The sequence below is a fragment of the Lepidothrix coronata genome, unplaced genomic scaffold (assembly GCF_001604755.1).
Source record: "Lepidothrix coronata isolate B3197 unplaced genomic scaffold, Lepidothrix_coronata-1.0 Scaffold44, whole genome shotgun sequence".
In the NCBI taxonomy this organism is placed as follows: domain Eukaryota; kingdom Metazoa; phylum Chordata; class Aves; order Passeriformes; family Pipridae; genus Lepidothrix; species Lepidothrix coronata.
The window spans coordinates 143,794-158,777 of record NW_016690224.1 but is presented as its reverse complement, the minus strand read 5'-3'; the positions used below and the strand labels follow the sequence as shown (position 1 = coordinate 158,777).

The following is a 14,984-nucleotide window of genomic DNA, read 5'->3' as shown; positions in this document are numbered from 1 at the left end:
ACCTGTTTTTTGCACAAGAATAAAACCAGGTCACAGTAGGAAGGAAGATCACTGGTTTTGAGCTCAGATATAAAAATAAGTATGTTTTAATTTGGACATCAAAAGAGACAAAAATGCAGCAATGATGCAAGAAGGCCCTTGTGCCTATGGAAAAGCTAAAACCCAACTGCTCTGCAGCCAACACAGCAAGGGATCCCAACCTGGAGATGCTGACAATGCTGTGTGAGAGGTTTCCCATGAAAATATGGATATTGAGAGTCTAAAATTTAATAGAGAAAAACAATTCAGTTCAGATCTGCTAGGCTTCAAACAAGTCATGGGTACATTAAGCCCTTGCTGTAATGTAAAATTAATTTATTTAGGGAAGAATTTAAGTGCTGCTTAAAGTACTGAAACCACTGACTCCGTAGATAATATTTCAGAAGCCAGCAGAAAGCAACTTATGAGACTTTTTGCTCTCTCGCCTCAAATTTAAAAAAAAAAAATCAAATTAAAAAGTAAAACAGCAGGCCACTCACCTCAGTTTTCACAGCTTTATATACCAGCCTGGAGAATTGAGGTATAAGAGGAATTACAGAGCAACATGGGCACACACACAATGATTTATTGCACGTCTCGCCTGCCCAGTGGCGCAGAGAACAGAGAGAGATGCCGGGTTATCCACCGCACAATTTTAGTTCTCCCATCCAGTAAACACAGCAAATATGAGTACAGCCTGTTCCCATTTAATGCAAGGATCCTTTGCTACTTGGGCATGATGCTGCTTACATCAAATCTGGTGGAAATTTTTGTTAAGACTTCTAAGAAGAAAGAGGGACTGTTCTCTCATGAAAGGAGATGATGGACCCTTCCACTGCAAAGCAAAACCCTCCATGAAAATGCCTTTGAAAAGTGAGCACAGCTTGAGTGTGAACACCCCTGCCCACATGGCTTTGAGGCACCACTTCCACCAGAAGGGCTCAGGTGAAAAAGGCCTTTTGGAAAACTTCCAATTGGACAATGCTGAAATCTGGGAAAATTTATACCTGGACCAAAAAAACTAGGGAGTTTTATACCAAGCAGTTTGGAGTTTAATGGGAATCTTCACTCATGAGCTCGAAGTTAAACAAGTGATCAACCTCGAGTATGTGCTTAAGGCTCCCCAAAACCCTTGAGGAATAACTGTGGCATCTTTTACATTGCTGGAGAAGTGCTTCTTCCAGGACCTGGCTGCCTGGTGTCTCCAGCAATAACATCCCCATGCTGTACACAACAAACGTCTTTGAAATGAACCTTTTGCTTTTTGGAATTGCTCCTCTCCCCAGGAACCACCTTAAATCATTCTGTTCTACGTTTCAGCCAAAGATTTCTAAGAAATGCCTCTTCACTGCTGTTTTATACAGATATTTCAGCTTGTTCCTCTAAGGGGGATCAACAAACAGAACTTCCTTCTCCTGTGGCCTCTTCTGGCATTTCAGAGGAAAAATAAAAAGACAGACACGAAGCACTTTCTCATTCTCTGAAGAGGACAGAAGCCACGCTCCCCACTGCTCCCTCCCCAGTGCCTGTCTCAAAGATGAACCCTCCACTTTTAAATCACACTGAAGAAAAAGGACATTCAGCATCCTGGTCTAGGAAAAGCTCCTATTGAATCCAGCAGGAATCTTTCCACCAATTTCAGGAACAACTGAAGCAAAATGCTAACAAACTCCAAACTCCACCTTAAGTGGGCTTTCTGGTTTTGTTATTGCTTTTTGTTTCTTTCAAATTTGAGTTGAAATTAGTATTGTCCAGGAAAAGCACAGCTAACTTTTCCTCTTGTACTACTTATACAAGTAACATAGTAAAGTCACTTGTTTGTCATCATCACCAACTCCACTGGACCTTGGGCTCCAGGCAGTGTTTCCAGCTCAGCTCCCTGCTCCAGGTAAGTGGGAGGAGATCAGAGACCTGACTTGCACCAGCTGTTGCACCTGATCTAAAACCAAACCTTATTTTGCTGCTTATCAATGCAGTGGAAAATCAGAGCAGGGCCGGATGGCAATTTGAAGCTGTAGTTTCTCAAGTGGTTTCCTGGGCTGGTGAACTTCCCCTTGCATGAAACCTTAATGGCTTATCATGTCCTTTTGACATTCAGATATGGCCAAAATCACTGTCAAGTAACAGAGCAGAACCCAGTGTTCTGCTGTAATGAAATAAAAATAAGCAATTTAACTCCTGAAATCAAAAAGCAAATTCATCACCCTGACCAAGTCCTCCACATCTCCCAGGAGGCCCCAGAGACACTCCCCAGTTAAGGATTCATCCTCTGTTAAATCAGGTGGGCGGCTCCTCCCTAATCAAATCCCTTTCCCCTCGCTCCACTGCTCCTGACAAGTTCTGCACAGCCAATACTCTGCTGCCATCCACCAGCTCTTCATTCAAAGCAGCAGAGCCAGATTAGGAAGACAAAGTTGTTAACAAATTAATTACAATGATATTCAAAGCAGCTACAGCATCAGGAAGAGGTACAGAAAAATGCAGCCACCTAAGAAAAGTGTTTACTTGCTTATGCCAACATTTAACATTTAGGTTAAACACACAAAGACAAGATATTTGTGTCAGAAAAAGGAATTTGACCATTATTACCAGAAAATACACAACATGCATCGTTGTAACAGTCAAGTCCAAGTGCATGAATCCTTAAGGAACACAGTTGGATGGCTGAGAGAGAAATGGGGGAGTTGTGCTTTTGCTTTGGGGTCTGCTTTTTTCCTTAACTCATTTCAGGCTTTAAGCCAAAGCAGATTTTTTTAGCATCGCTTTGACAAGCAGAGTTCTCTTGCAAACTCAATATTAGATGTGTTCTTTGCTGGATGAGCAGAATTAAATTTTATTTAAAGCGTGGGACAATGAAATAACACTTCAGATTCATTTCCTTTTAAAACTGCTCCTGGTTGGATTTCAAACACTGGGAGAATATGGGCACAGAGGATTTCAGTTACAAAACCCCAACATTTTAATTAACTGCTTTATTGAAGAGAGGGAACTCAACAAAAATTCCCATCAGTATTCAGAAGCCTGTTAAAAATAATCTACATTTTATGCCGAAACTGATTAGTATCTGTTTCACGGTGGTATGTAAGCACAGAAATATTACATCTAAATTTTTCCCACACCACATTCAAAATTAAGCCTTTGGTTTACTCTCTCAAATCTATATTAGAACTGCTCCTTCCCAAGAAAAGAACACAATCCTTCGGTTTGCAGCTGGAATTGTCAAGACCAGTAACCACAGCCCACCTGGGAAGCCGTGGCTGCTTCCACAGGTCGGTCAAACAAAGGTTCTCTAATTTAAGAGGAAGCAAGTCATAAACTGAAGTTCGTGACTTTCCCTACTTCTCCTTTGCAAGCACACAGCAAACCTCAAATTTAAAATAAGGAATTCTCCAGCAAGACTCCCCCATTCCACATGTGTCCCCATTCCAGCCTCCTGCATGGCCCCAAATGTCACTGACCTGTATCATGTACAGCTGGGCGATCCGATATTCCTCCACACTCATCGGAAGAGGGATCCGATATTCCTTTATGAGCATTTTGGATACAAAAATCTTTTGCCCGCTCAGAAACACAATCCAGAAGCTTTTAGTAAAGGCTCCCTAAATAATGGCAAGGAAATGCATCGAGGATCCCTGAAACAGAGAAAGGGGATATAAAAGGAGAGAGGTGTTTATTTTCCATTCTTAGTGCAGAATATCCTCTTAGGAAAAAAAAAAACAAACCAACAAAAAACCAAAACAACAGACAAACATTAATTTTTGTAATAGCTCTGAGCTTACTAGAAGAGAGAAGAATCCCTGGAGTGCTACCAGACCCTTGGTATCAAATTAAACAGAATCTTTGAGAAGAATTTTGATTTGCTTCAGGGGATACCATCAAAGCTATTACCCTCCTGACCTTTGCCACTGCATCACTCAGACTTTCGTATGCAGCAGCATCTCCACGGAAGAGATGTGACAAAAGCTCCAAATGAATAGCCAGACCTTCTGCTGCCAGACAACAAAGTCTCTCTCCAGTGTCAGCAACACACCAGAGATGCATCCACTCAAAGGCATCAGGTTTTATCCTCTACATTCATTTAGCAGCAAGAAAAGGCAATAATTACACTGGCTCAGCCCTCAGTAGCACCATAATGAAGGAAGTCATTTGGATTCTAACAATAAAGACACCGGAAATGTACTTTTCTTCCCTGCTTTACTCTGAATTACTGTCTTGGTAGGATCCATTCTCTTGCACCTCCAAACCCAGGCAAGATCCTCCTGCCGCTGGTGTCAACGCCAGGCTCATTTTTACATTCCCACTGCATGAGAATACAGTCAAACTGCAACACAAAATAATCCCATCACACCCCACCTCGAGGCAATTTAACAAAATTATTGCTGAACAATTCAGGGAATACAGCATTTACTACACCACAGAGCAAAGCAGGATATTTTCAAATATTTTCAAGACTCTCTACGGGCTGTGGATAAAGACAATAACATCATGTAAGAAACTGGGGGAGGAAAGGATGACTGGTGAGGAAAAGAGGACACCAGAAGCAAAAAGTGTCTGTTATCAGGCCAGGTCAGCCTCAGCAGGATCTGGTGACCACTCACAGCACACAAAGCATTTGCTTGGTTCCTTCTCGTCACCAAAATCCACCTTTCCACTGTGCCTGCTGAGTGGAAGTCTTCAGATAGAGCTCCTGAAGAAAAACCAGCCCCAAACTCTACAGCTGGTGAAAAAACCCAACAGAATAAACCCAACCAATTGATCCAGTGGATTAAACTGTGATGTGGGAACCAGGAAACCACACCAATATCAACAGCCCTTAGTGCCAGTCAGTGTTTGCACAACACTTCACCAACCTTTTACGAGGTTTAGAGAGGTTAAAACACATGCCCATGGTCACAGGGCAACTGGGGACAAACCCCAGTGTTTGTAACCCAGGTTTACTGCAACACCTCCCTGGTGGGGACACTGCCCACAGCGTCCCAGCCAAGGCTTTCCTGACCCAGGGCTGTGCCACGGTGCTCCCAGCTCGCTTCCCTTTGATTGCCACAGTTCTAATTTGGCACTAAAGCAAATCCATCCCGGACTGACTCTTCTGGTGCTGCGTCATCTAAACAATTTATTCTCAAATTCTATTCTCTGTTGCATTTCAGTGCTGTCAGAGCAATCTGTGCATGTGGAGGGGGGCTCAAAAAACTCCTTGCCATGGCGAATCCTGAAGAGAATAATTCTGGGAAGACTGTGCTTCCCAACATTGCTGTGCCTATGTGCATCCACACGCACGTGCAGGATTTCCTCCATCAAACTAATCCTCCAGAACAGGTGGAGATAATCTCATTAAGTGGGTTTTAATTAGTGTCATGGCAAAGAACAACAGTTACCACCAGAGGAGGGATATAAAGCACCAGATCTGCAATGGGACAACAAAAGAATCCCAACTTTTTGAGCTAATGGCACTGGGAGACTCAGCTACACGTCTGGAGTAGTTTGTTATGCTTTAGAGATCTTTGAAAATTAGATTTAAAAGCTTCTCCCTCTGTTCCCCAAATGCTCTGAGAGTGATTCTGCTCCACCATCAGGACATCAGTCACATCTGCCTCTGCTGCTTGCTAAAACCAGGATATTTCTATCGATTGGAAGAGATGAATAAAACAAAAAATAGAACCTAAAAAGCAACAAAATGGCAGGAAACCAGTATCAAGATGGAAAAAATGTGTTTATAATGAAGTGCCAGTCAGGTAATAATTCAGGTGGCTGAGAAACAGAAGGTTTATTTTATTACAGACTAAAAAGCCCAACATTTTGGCCCCGAGCAGGCACAGCAGCAGCCTCACAGTGCCCAGCGTGTCTGGTCACAGCAGTGGCTCCTGCTCAGCTTTTACAGGAGCTGAGGATTTGCTGGGATCTTCCCCTGCAGGTTTATTCCCTGTGGTTGATGATTAAAAGCAGAGTTTGGGCTCAGCCCCCAGGTCTCTGAGCAGCAGCAGGTCCTGATGATGTGCCCATTAGAAAGATCATGCTCTCAAAAACCTCCTCCAGCAGCCGCCCACTCCAGTGGCTTCAACCAGTCCCCCTGAAGCTGGGTGGAAAACAACTCTGGAAACACACTGAGCAAGGACAAAATCTCAACCTCAAACCAAGAGGACCAGCAGGGAAAGGCTGGGAGCAGCAGCCTGACCCTAAGGGAAGCACAGACAACAAACCTGACTTGTCTGGCTTTTAGTTAGACTGGTGAAAAAAAAAAAATCAAAGTAAGTTTGCAGTTTGGGCTGCCTTTGAACTGAAAATATATCCTAACCCTTCCAAGAGCAGTGGAGTCCTGGTGGCAAACCAGGAAAGACAAACACAGGTTATCACCAGGTTCAGCCTGGGGGAACACCATTCCAAGTGGGACAGAAGTGACAAAATCACCCTGAGGACAGCAGCCTCCTTCCAAAGTCTTGGGACTTCACATACAACCAAAGTTCACCAAGGCCAAACAAAACACATAAGTTTGTCTGCAGACATGACAGAGAAAAGAGAAAGCCCTTCTGGAAGCCAGGGAGCCACCACAGCTTGGGAAGACGGGTGTCAAAACACCAGCTGTGTCCCTGGCACTTCCCCACAGCCAGGACATTGCTCCGAGCAGCCAGAAGTGTTGGAGATGCCCCACGTGCTGGGATTAGCAAGCAGCCAGTGTTTCACCACTGCATTTTGGCTGCCCAGCTGCAGGACTTTCCATGGGTTTGCCAAACAACTGGGACCAGTGGCATCCAGAGGCTGTTTGCAAACCTCAGCCTGCAGGCAGCTTCCCAGCAAGAGGAAAACAGCAGTGACGCAGGACATTTCCAGACTGGCTGCTATTCCTGCTATAGCCAAGTGGCACATTTGTACAGCCCGTTATTCAATTTATACCCAGAGCTGTAGTAACTGTGAGAACCAGGCACATAATTTTATACCTCAATTATTTTAAAATCAGGTTCTCAAAGCATCATAATTAGGCTGCAGAGTCAATATCCTGCTGCGATGAGTCAGGTCCACCTCGGAGCCATTGCTCCAGGCTGTCTGAAGGCTCAGCACAGCCTACTGCATTTACTGCCAATTTTAACAGTTTACCTCTCAACAACAAACTTCCTGAAAAAGGGCCCTTGCTTTAAAAGCAGGGGAGGACTATCAGGATCTGCAGAAGCTGAACAGATCAAGAGACCCAGCAGAATCTCTCAATTTAGCCCATGAACTTGGTGTTCACTTTGGGAGCATCAGGGCAGCCTCCCTGGTACTAAAGGAGGGAGCAGAGGACTGATGACAACTGACAGCTTGTAATTAAGGAGTAAGAATCAGTGTGTGAAGGGTGGTTAAACTGTGCTCCTGGAGTGCTGGAGGCCAAACCCCAGCCAGGCTTCCCAGGCTGGCCCTGAGGGGATGGAAACTGAGTATGACAGCAGAAATCCCAGCTGCAGGGCAGGAGAACCACTCCTAGTGTGGGTTCAGGCTACAAAAGGGCTGTTACAGCTCTCCTAACTGTCACCTCAATGACTAATTTTTAACCAGCTCACGTTTTCAGTGCTCAGCTTGCTGAGCACAGGCTTTTCAGGGCTGCAGTGAGGAGCAGGAACCCACCCCATGCCATGGCTGTCATAGCCCATTTTCAACAGAGAGGAAAAAGCCTGAGATGCAGAGAGCAACTATAATGAGCTTCTTCCAGTCTCATGCAGGAGGTTCATTTTACACTATTATAAAGTTAAATTAAAACACATTATGGAGGGTCACACAGCAGCCAGGAGCAGAGGCAGGTACCAGCCTCAGGTTCTGATCACACACTGCCTGCAGAAGTTGAGAAAAACCTCCCAGATGAAAGAACGAACTCCTGAGCTTAATACCCTTGACTCAGATACTGAACAATTTTCCTGGTAATACTGTCCCATAACTGAGAAATGAAAGATAATTAACAACCAACCATAAGAAAAACAAGCCAAACACTTAGTGGCAAAAGGATGAGCAAAGGCATTACCTGGAGACCTCATCTACCTCCCTAAAGACCTTCCTTAGGTTCTCAACATCACCTTTATCCCCCAAGAAGATGCCTCCTTGAAGAAAGGGATATCAAAGAGATGTTAGCTCTTGGTCCCAAGTGTATCAAACACTTGGACTTTGGGAAGCAACACCAGGCTTAGAAACCCAGCCACCTTCCCTCTCCTGCAGAGTTCCCTGGAGGAGGATGCAGTGCCCTCCTACGACTGGAAGCACTGCATCCATACTGCATTTGCATTTATTTATGCCGTTAGAGGCAGCAGCATAAATGTGAAACAGATTTCTGGGGCCCAAGTCAGCAGTTTTTAACAGCAGCCTCACCTCTCACACCATGATTAATGCGGCAGTTTCGCTACTGGCCCAGAGCAGTTTGGCTCAGCTTTATCTCCCCACAGTAGCTCTGCTGCAAAGACCATTTCCTGTATCTGCCACTCGTATCCCGCTTGTCCACAGCATCCCTGCCTCTCAGGAGTCTTTCATCAATATCTACAGAATGTGGTTGTCAAACCCTGCTCAGCCCTTACTCCAGCACACACAGCCTGTGATCTGTCACATGGACCCATAACTGTCCTGCCCATGTCCCACTGCCATCTCATTGGGAAGGACCACAGGACAGAGAGGAACTTCTTGGTTTGTGAGTGCACAGTATCACAAACGGACCACAATTGCCTCCATGAATCCCTCATGAATGACCATCAAAGAGAAAACACAGTTTATGAGGGTTTTCCAAGATGCATAGTGAGTGCTCATATTTTACCATCCCCTTCTCTCCCCTCTTCTCCCAGTCCTGCCAAAGTGTTCTCTCCAGTGGGGCTGTTTTAAGCCATTGAAAGGTTAAAAAGCCCCAACATTTCTATTTAGTACCTTTGTGGCCATCGTTATTTGCCATGACACTCATCACTACACTCAAAACCGTCTCACACACACAAGCACGTGCGATAAACTGATGAGACAGAAGAGCTTTTTGGAATTAGCCGTTCTCAGCTTTCATAGTGTGGGTCATACCTACTAACTGACAGCTAAGCAGATTTAAAAACTCATCAGGCCGTGGGGAAAAAAAAATAGATCAAAAGTTAAATCTCCTTAAAAGTGCACAGTTCACACGCTCACGGCTCCAAGGCCACTGTGTCAGTAAGTGACGTTCAGTGCAGTCGTAGATCCTAATCACACATCTCATCTGTCACAGCTCCTTCAGAGAGACATTTTCATGCAGATGCTTACACAGCTGAGTTTCATGACTGAGCTTAGATCCCATCTGACAGTGAATCAGCAGCTAATGAACATGTGCCCACATCACAAAACCTCAACAGTCCTCCCAGCGCCACAGCAGCTGGAGCTGGGAAGCTCCCCGTGCCTGCTTCCATGGGCTGGCCACTGTCACACAGCCAGGGAAAAGGGAAGAGAAAAACACAACATATGTGGAAATCAGCCCTCCTCAGGTGTAAAGCTCAGGGCAAGCTCCAAAGCTCTCAAAGGCACTGCGAGGGGCTGAGGATAAATACTGCTTGGTGAGGCAGGGCGAACAAGTCACATTTACAGTATTCGGTCTTTTTTCCATTATTAGATACAATTTGACGTCACTTATAGAATTTAAGAGCTCATTGTAAAGCAGACATTTATTCCAAGTGAAGGATGGAAGCAGTCCAAATGCAATACAGCGACACTGGAGCTATTAAATCTTGTTATAGTTCACTGGGCAGCCAAACAGTGGCTCGAAGCAACCTGAGGGAGGGGGGGGGGGAAGTAACACCACAGTAAAGCGTTCACACACCTACCACCTTTTCTCCTTAAATATTCTAGGATATTGTAACTGTTTCTTTGTACTTTCCATTGCTCTTACTCCTTTAAGTCAGAGAGGAAAACTTGACTGCCTGCCTTCTGTGTTGTAAGTGATGCTGTGCAAAGCCAGCCAAGCCCTTTCCACGCACACACCAAGGGGATCAGGTGAAGTCCATCAGCTGAACTTTGGCTGGAAAATTAACATTTCAAGTCCTGCCATGCCTGGAGGTTACACAGTAATGAACTAATAAAGAAGCCATTAAAAGAACTAATAAGCACACTCAAGTCACAGATGAGTTCAGAGGGAAAGACAAACCAGCCTCTAATCCTTTTGCTGTACTGGGGATAAAGATGAATATTAAAAAGCACCTGACATGAAAGGTTAAATGTTTCAAAGTCGTCTGCATGAAGAGAGCAGCCATAAACCCCAAAGTCCCGTGGCCTCACTGCAGAGCCAGAAGAGCTAAAGCAGTTGTGCTTTTAAGGGGTTGCTCTTAGTCCAAGTCTCTCAGCATCACACCCTGAAGACAAGCAACAATTACACACACACATATAAATATAGATGTGTAATGTATATATATAGACAAATATATATAAGCATACATATATATATATACACACACAGGGAAACAAAAATAAAAGCAGCACTGAATGTGGTGAGTGCAGCGTGTTGGCTGAAAACAGACTGAAAATTGCTGGCAGCTCATTAACTTACTGTAAAGAAAAATCTATGCAATGCCACAGGCAAGAGCATGGTCAGGATTTTCCTTTTGCTGGTGACACGTCCTTTAGCTGAAAGGCCACTGTCACGCAGGAGCAGGGAGGTGGGAGGCTGGCCAAATTTAAAAAACAAAATAAACACATCTTATTTCCAAGGTAGCCTCCCTGGGAGGTTACTGCATTTACACTTCACAGCTCTGGGTGCTACAATCCCTCTTCCTGATGGAACTCAGGAGAGGAAGCAGAAGGGAGCTTGGTGCAGTTCCCACAGGTTGGGCAAGGCTTCACTTCTATTAAGTAGTAAAATGCCAACAACAAATCCAATCAGGCTCTTAATGTCCATGTCTAGACCGCCTCTGTTCTTTCTTTCTCTCTGTGAGCTGCTGCACTGGAAATTACACTTTTTTATTACAATGGCAAGAGCAGAAAGTCATGAAAACTCCCACTCTTTCATCTTGCCAGTCACTAAGCATGAAAATAAGAAATTGAGCTGGTGACCAGCTCACCCAGAGGGTCCCCAGGTACCCAGCAGAGCACAAATCCTGCCCAGACCCATAAGACAAATGGCCTTACAGCTAAAAGTCATCAGGAAACAGGACTATTTATCTTTTAAAAAAGAAAACATTATGAATGAAGAAAACCACTTCAAGCTGCAGAAACAAGGAATGTCTCCAGATTGTTTACAGACATAAAAGGCTTTTGCTGTCTAACCTCAGTTATCCTCACTACGGTTCAAGCCCCTCCCTTGTGCTGAGCTCAGAAGAGCCAGCAAATGGTTCATTAATTATGTTCTTCCTCAGTTCCTCGTTTTCATGTTCAAAGACACATGTGATGCCTCTTTTCCCTGTCTGTCTACAACCCTTCTCCCCTCAATCCACATGTGTAAGACTGGTGTGAGCCACAGCATTCCTAAGGAATGAGCAGGATAACTTCAAGTCTTTCCTCTGACTCCTGTTCACACCCCTCTGCACGATATTCGCCAACAGCATAAGGCAGTTGGGGCCACTCAGTCCTAAACCCATTGCAGCTGTAATCTCACATCCCACAGAATGGCAACCACACAACTCATTCCCCATTTTATAGCTTAATCGTGGCCCCTTACATTCATCTTTTCCAACTTACAGCCCATTTCAGACTATTTCTCGAGGTTAATTTGAATTTTTATCTTCAAATACTCACAGATCCACTAAACTTGCTTTTGAGCCACAAAAATGCAATTTTAGGATTTGAGTCGAGATTGGACAGACCCTGGATTGCTTCCTCAGTAACTCCCTACTCAAACTGAAAAGGACATCAACAGCTACTCCACTTTTTCAGTAGTTACAGCCCTGGCAGAAATAACATTTGATTACCTCGCTTCTGCAAATACCATGTGGAAAAGGAAACAAGCATTCAAAGCTGCTTTAAGAAAGACAATTTCACCAACAAAAACACTGTGTGATTGCAAAGGCAGTGTCATAGCACCATAATACTTCACACTGGTTTCATTAGGCTGAGATTTGCCTTGCCTAAGGGCAAAGTAGGGATGGAGAAAATAAGTCCTACTCCATCAGAAGAAACTTGGAATGACACCTAAAATCCTTACATGGGAAGCGAGACAGACACGGCAGTGAGGGCCATGAAAAATGGTGCAATTGAGAGGCCATTTTGCACAAGAGCAGTAAATGTTTAATGTCTCTGTTGCGTCTTTCATCCATAACACCAACAGATTAACAAGGTTTCTGTGGCTTTGGAGTTTTGATCTTGGAAATAATTACAGTAAATATTTCATAAGCTCCTTTGAAAGTTTTGTTTCTTTTTTAATAAAGAAAAAAGAATCGCTCGCCGCTCTCCGACTGCAGCAGGGTAATAAAAGTGCACAGCTAATCAATAACCACTTTCTGTTCATTATTCAGCACATTTTGGGCTGGGGTTATTTCTTCCCCTCTGCCATTTCACATCCCACATATGGAGTGATGGTGCGTTTTTAAACCCTCAGATATTACTGGTTTTGCAAATTATCCTTTATGTTAACCACAACATGGAGCATCCAGCCTCTAAATACCACCTACATCATTTAGAGGGTTCCAGGGTGTTTTCAGCTGAGCCAGCCAAGGCAGAGGAGGCCAAAGTGAATGACATGCCAGATCAGTTCTGTTTCTTCCTTAGTCTGGGTAACAAATTGCTGTGCAATTTTTAAGAAGTGCCTTTTTAAGAAGTCTAAAGAAGGGTAAAGTTTTTGTTTCAAGTCACTTGGACAATCCCAGCTCCAGGCTCCTCCCTGGAGAGCTGGTGCTGCTGCTGCTGGGACCAGACCCTTCGCTTTGCCCCGGATCCACCTGCTGCACTGGAGTCACAGCTGCACATCCTCAACACTCAGGACCTTTGCACATGCTGCCAAACCAGGGTGCAATGGCCACCTCAGGCAATGGGAGACTCCCAGGGATACTACCAATGTTACCCACATCCCCAATTCTCACCTCCTCTGGGAAACCCCAACACATTCACTCCCCACTCCCTCCCCCCCAAAGAAAACCCCACCCAAAGGACACACTGTGATCACCTAAAGTACAACTGCAGCTGGAAACTGAATCAAAGACTTGGGAAGGAGAAAGGCACACAGATGAATCCATCAGACTACTCTCACTTTCCACGAGCATAAGCAGAGGAAAAGCAGCCACCACAGGAGACAGTTCTCCCTTGAAGAAAATCAAACCCTTAAGATGAGAGTGGAATCAAATGGAAATCTGCCTGAGACATCAAAGCGCCCACTGTCACCCCCCAAATCCCATAAAACCTTGATTTATTAGTTTAGCTAGAGACTTGGAAAAAACTCACTATTTATTGGTGCCTTTTTTTTTTTTTTTAAATAACCAAGTTTTCATGGCAAAGAAATGAGAGTGGACAGTCTGTTACACACACACACAGTACAGGAGGCAAAATGAACATGGACTCTGCAGTTAAGACACAAGCTGGAGTGACAAAAGACAAAATATAGGATGCCCTGCCACATGGTATTGGAAGCAAAAAGAAGAGTCAAATTACATCTATACCTTCAATGCAAAAACCCTGGAAATGAAGTTTTCAAAGCATCCACAACAGATACCTGCAAAGCATTTAAAGTGCTACAAAAAACCCCAAGCACACACATTTGGTTTCAGCTTCTTGCTACTTTTTTTTTCTTTTTTAATCACCTCTTCAATTCCTTCTCAGAATGTACCAACCACCTTCTGTACCACCCCAGCCATCCATCTTCGGAATTCCCACAAATCAGAGAAGAAACCTCAGGGACCTCAAGGCAGAGGACACCTGGAGCAAAGTCAATCCTAATAAAACACCTGGGTGCTGAGACAGGCTGGAGGAGGCTGATTACAGAACCCAGAGTGCCACTGTCACTCCCAGAGGGAACCTCCTGCACCTCTGGATATTTAACTTCTGTTCAAGCTTTCCTGAACACAAAGCACGGCGTGTTTCTACATAATATTTCTAAACCCTTCTCTAGATTAAACTCGGGGCCAGCTGTGCCCTTTTGCATTTGTTTGGTTTTCTTGACGTGCAATTTAATTATTTCCAACATTTTGCAGACTTGGTGTGAAACAAAGATGTGATAGAACAGGGAAAGGAAATGGCACCTTGGAAGGAACACGAACTCCCCCAGTCAGCCTGGACAGCCCCAGCTGAACAACCACAAATCCCACCAGGGCAGGCTCCAAAAAAAGTAGTAATAAATGATGAATTTGCCACAAGCCAAGGACAGGAGCAGAGCCTAAGAGAGAAATGCAGGTACTGGCAAGAAAAGGGGAAGCAGCACTATCTGAGTCACCCAGTCTGAGCAAGCACAGAAACCCAGGAGCAGGAGAGCCTGGCTGGGCACTCCTTGCAGCAGCTCCCAGTGCTTGAGAGATGCACTAAAGCTCTGCCCCAGCCTCAGGGACAACCATCATTATCCCTCATTTGGGGGAAATTAAGATACAGAGAGAAAAATTATCTGGTCCAACATCCAAGAGAGAATCAGGGACAGAGCAGATTCAAGAGGTTCTAAGTCCAACTTTTGCCACAAAATACTTTTTTTTGCAAATAGAGGAGTGGAGTAGTTCAAGTAAATTCAGTTGCCCTGATAACTAGCCCCATTCTGCAAGAAAAAGATGTGAAATTTCTTTTTTCCTCTTACCAACTACCTCTCAGGCTATCAGTAATTTCTGCAGAAAATAAAATAACTCGAAAATACCAAATTTCTCTGAGAGCCCAGAGGTTCTCTGCACAAATCCCATCCCACTTCCTGTTGCTCACAGACAAACCCTTTTCCTGCTGGAAAGCACCTGGAAGCTTCAAGAACTTTTCTGGTTTTTTGAAGTCTGGGTAGATCCAGGTTTGATTGATGCAGTAAATTGAATAAAGACTGGCTGGCAGAACTGTCACCATGCGTGGCTTCATGACACTCCATGGTTACAACCAAACATTCACCCCTCCCTCTTCTAGAAGGG

At 44.4% G+C, this 14,984-nt stretch overlaps 1 protein-coding gene across 4 annotated transcripts in view; it reads right to left on the bottom strand.

Moving 5' to 3' along the window:
• Positions 1-14,984, bottom strand: part of PITPNM2 (phosphatidylinositol transfer protein membrane associated 2) — a 128,685-nt gene that overhangs the window by 61,083 nt on the left and 52,618 nt on the right. For all 4 annotated transcript variants that reach the window (XM_017814163.1, XM_017814166.1, XM_017814164.1 and 1 more), the window contains exon 3: positions 3,477-3,650. In XM_017814163.1, coding sequence (XP_017669652.1) covers positions 3,477-3,554 — 78 coding nt within the window. In that variant the 5' untranslated portion in view covers positions 3,555-3,650. The remainder of the gene's footprint in view (positions 1-3,476; positions 3,651-14,984) is intronic.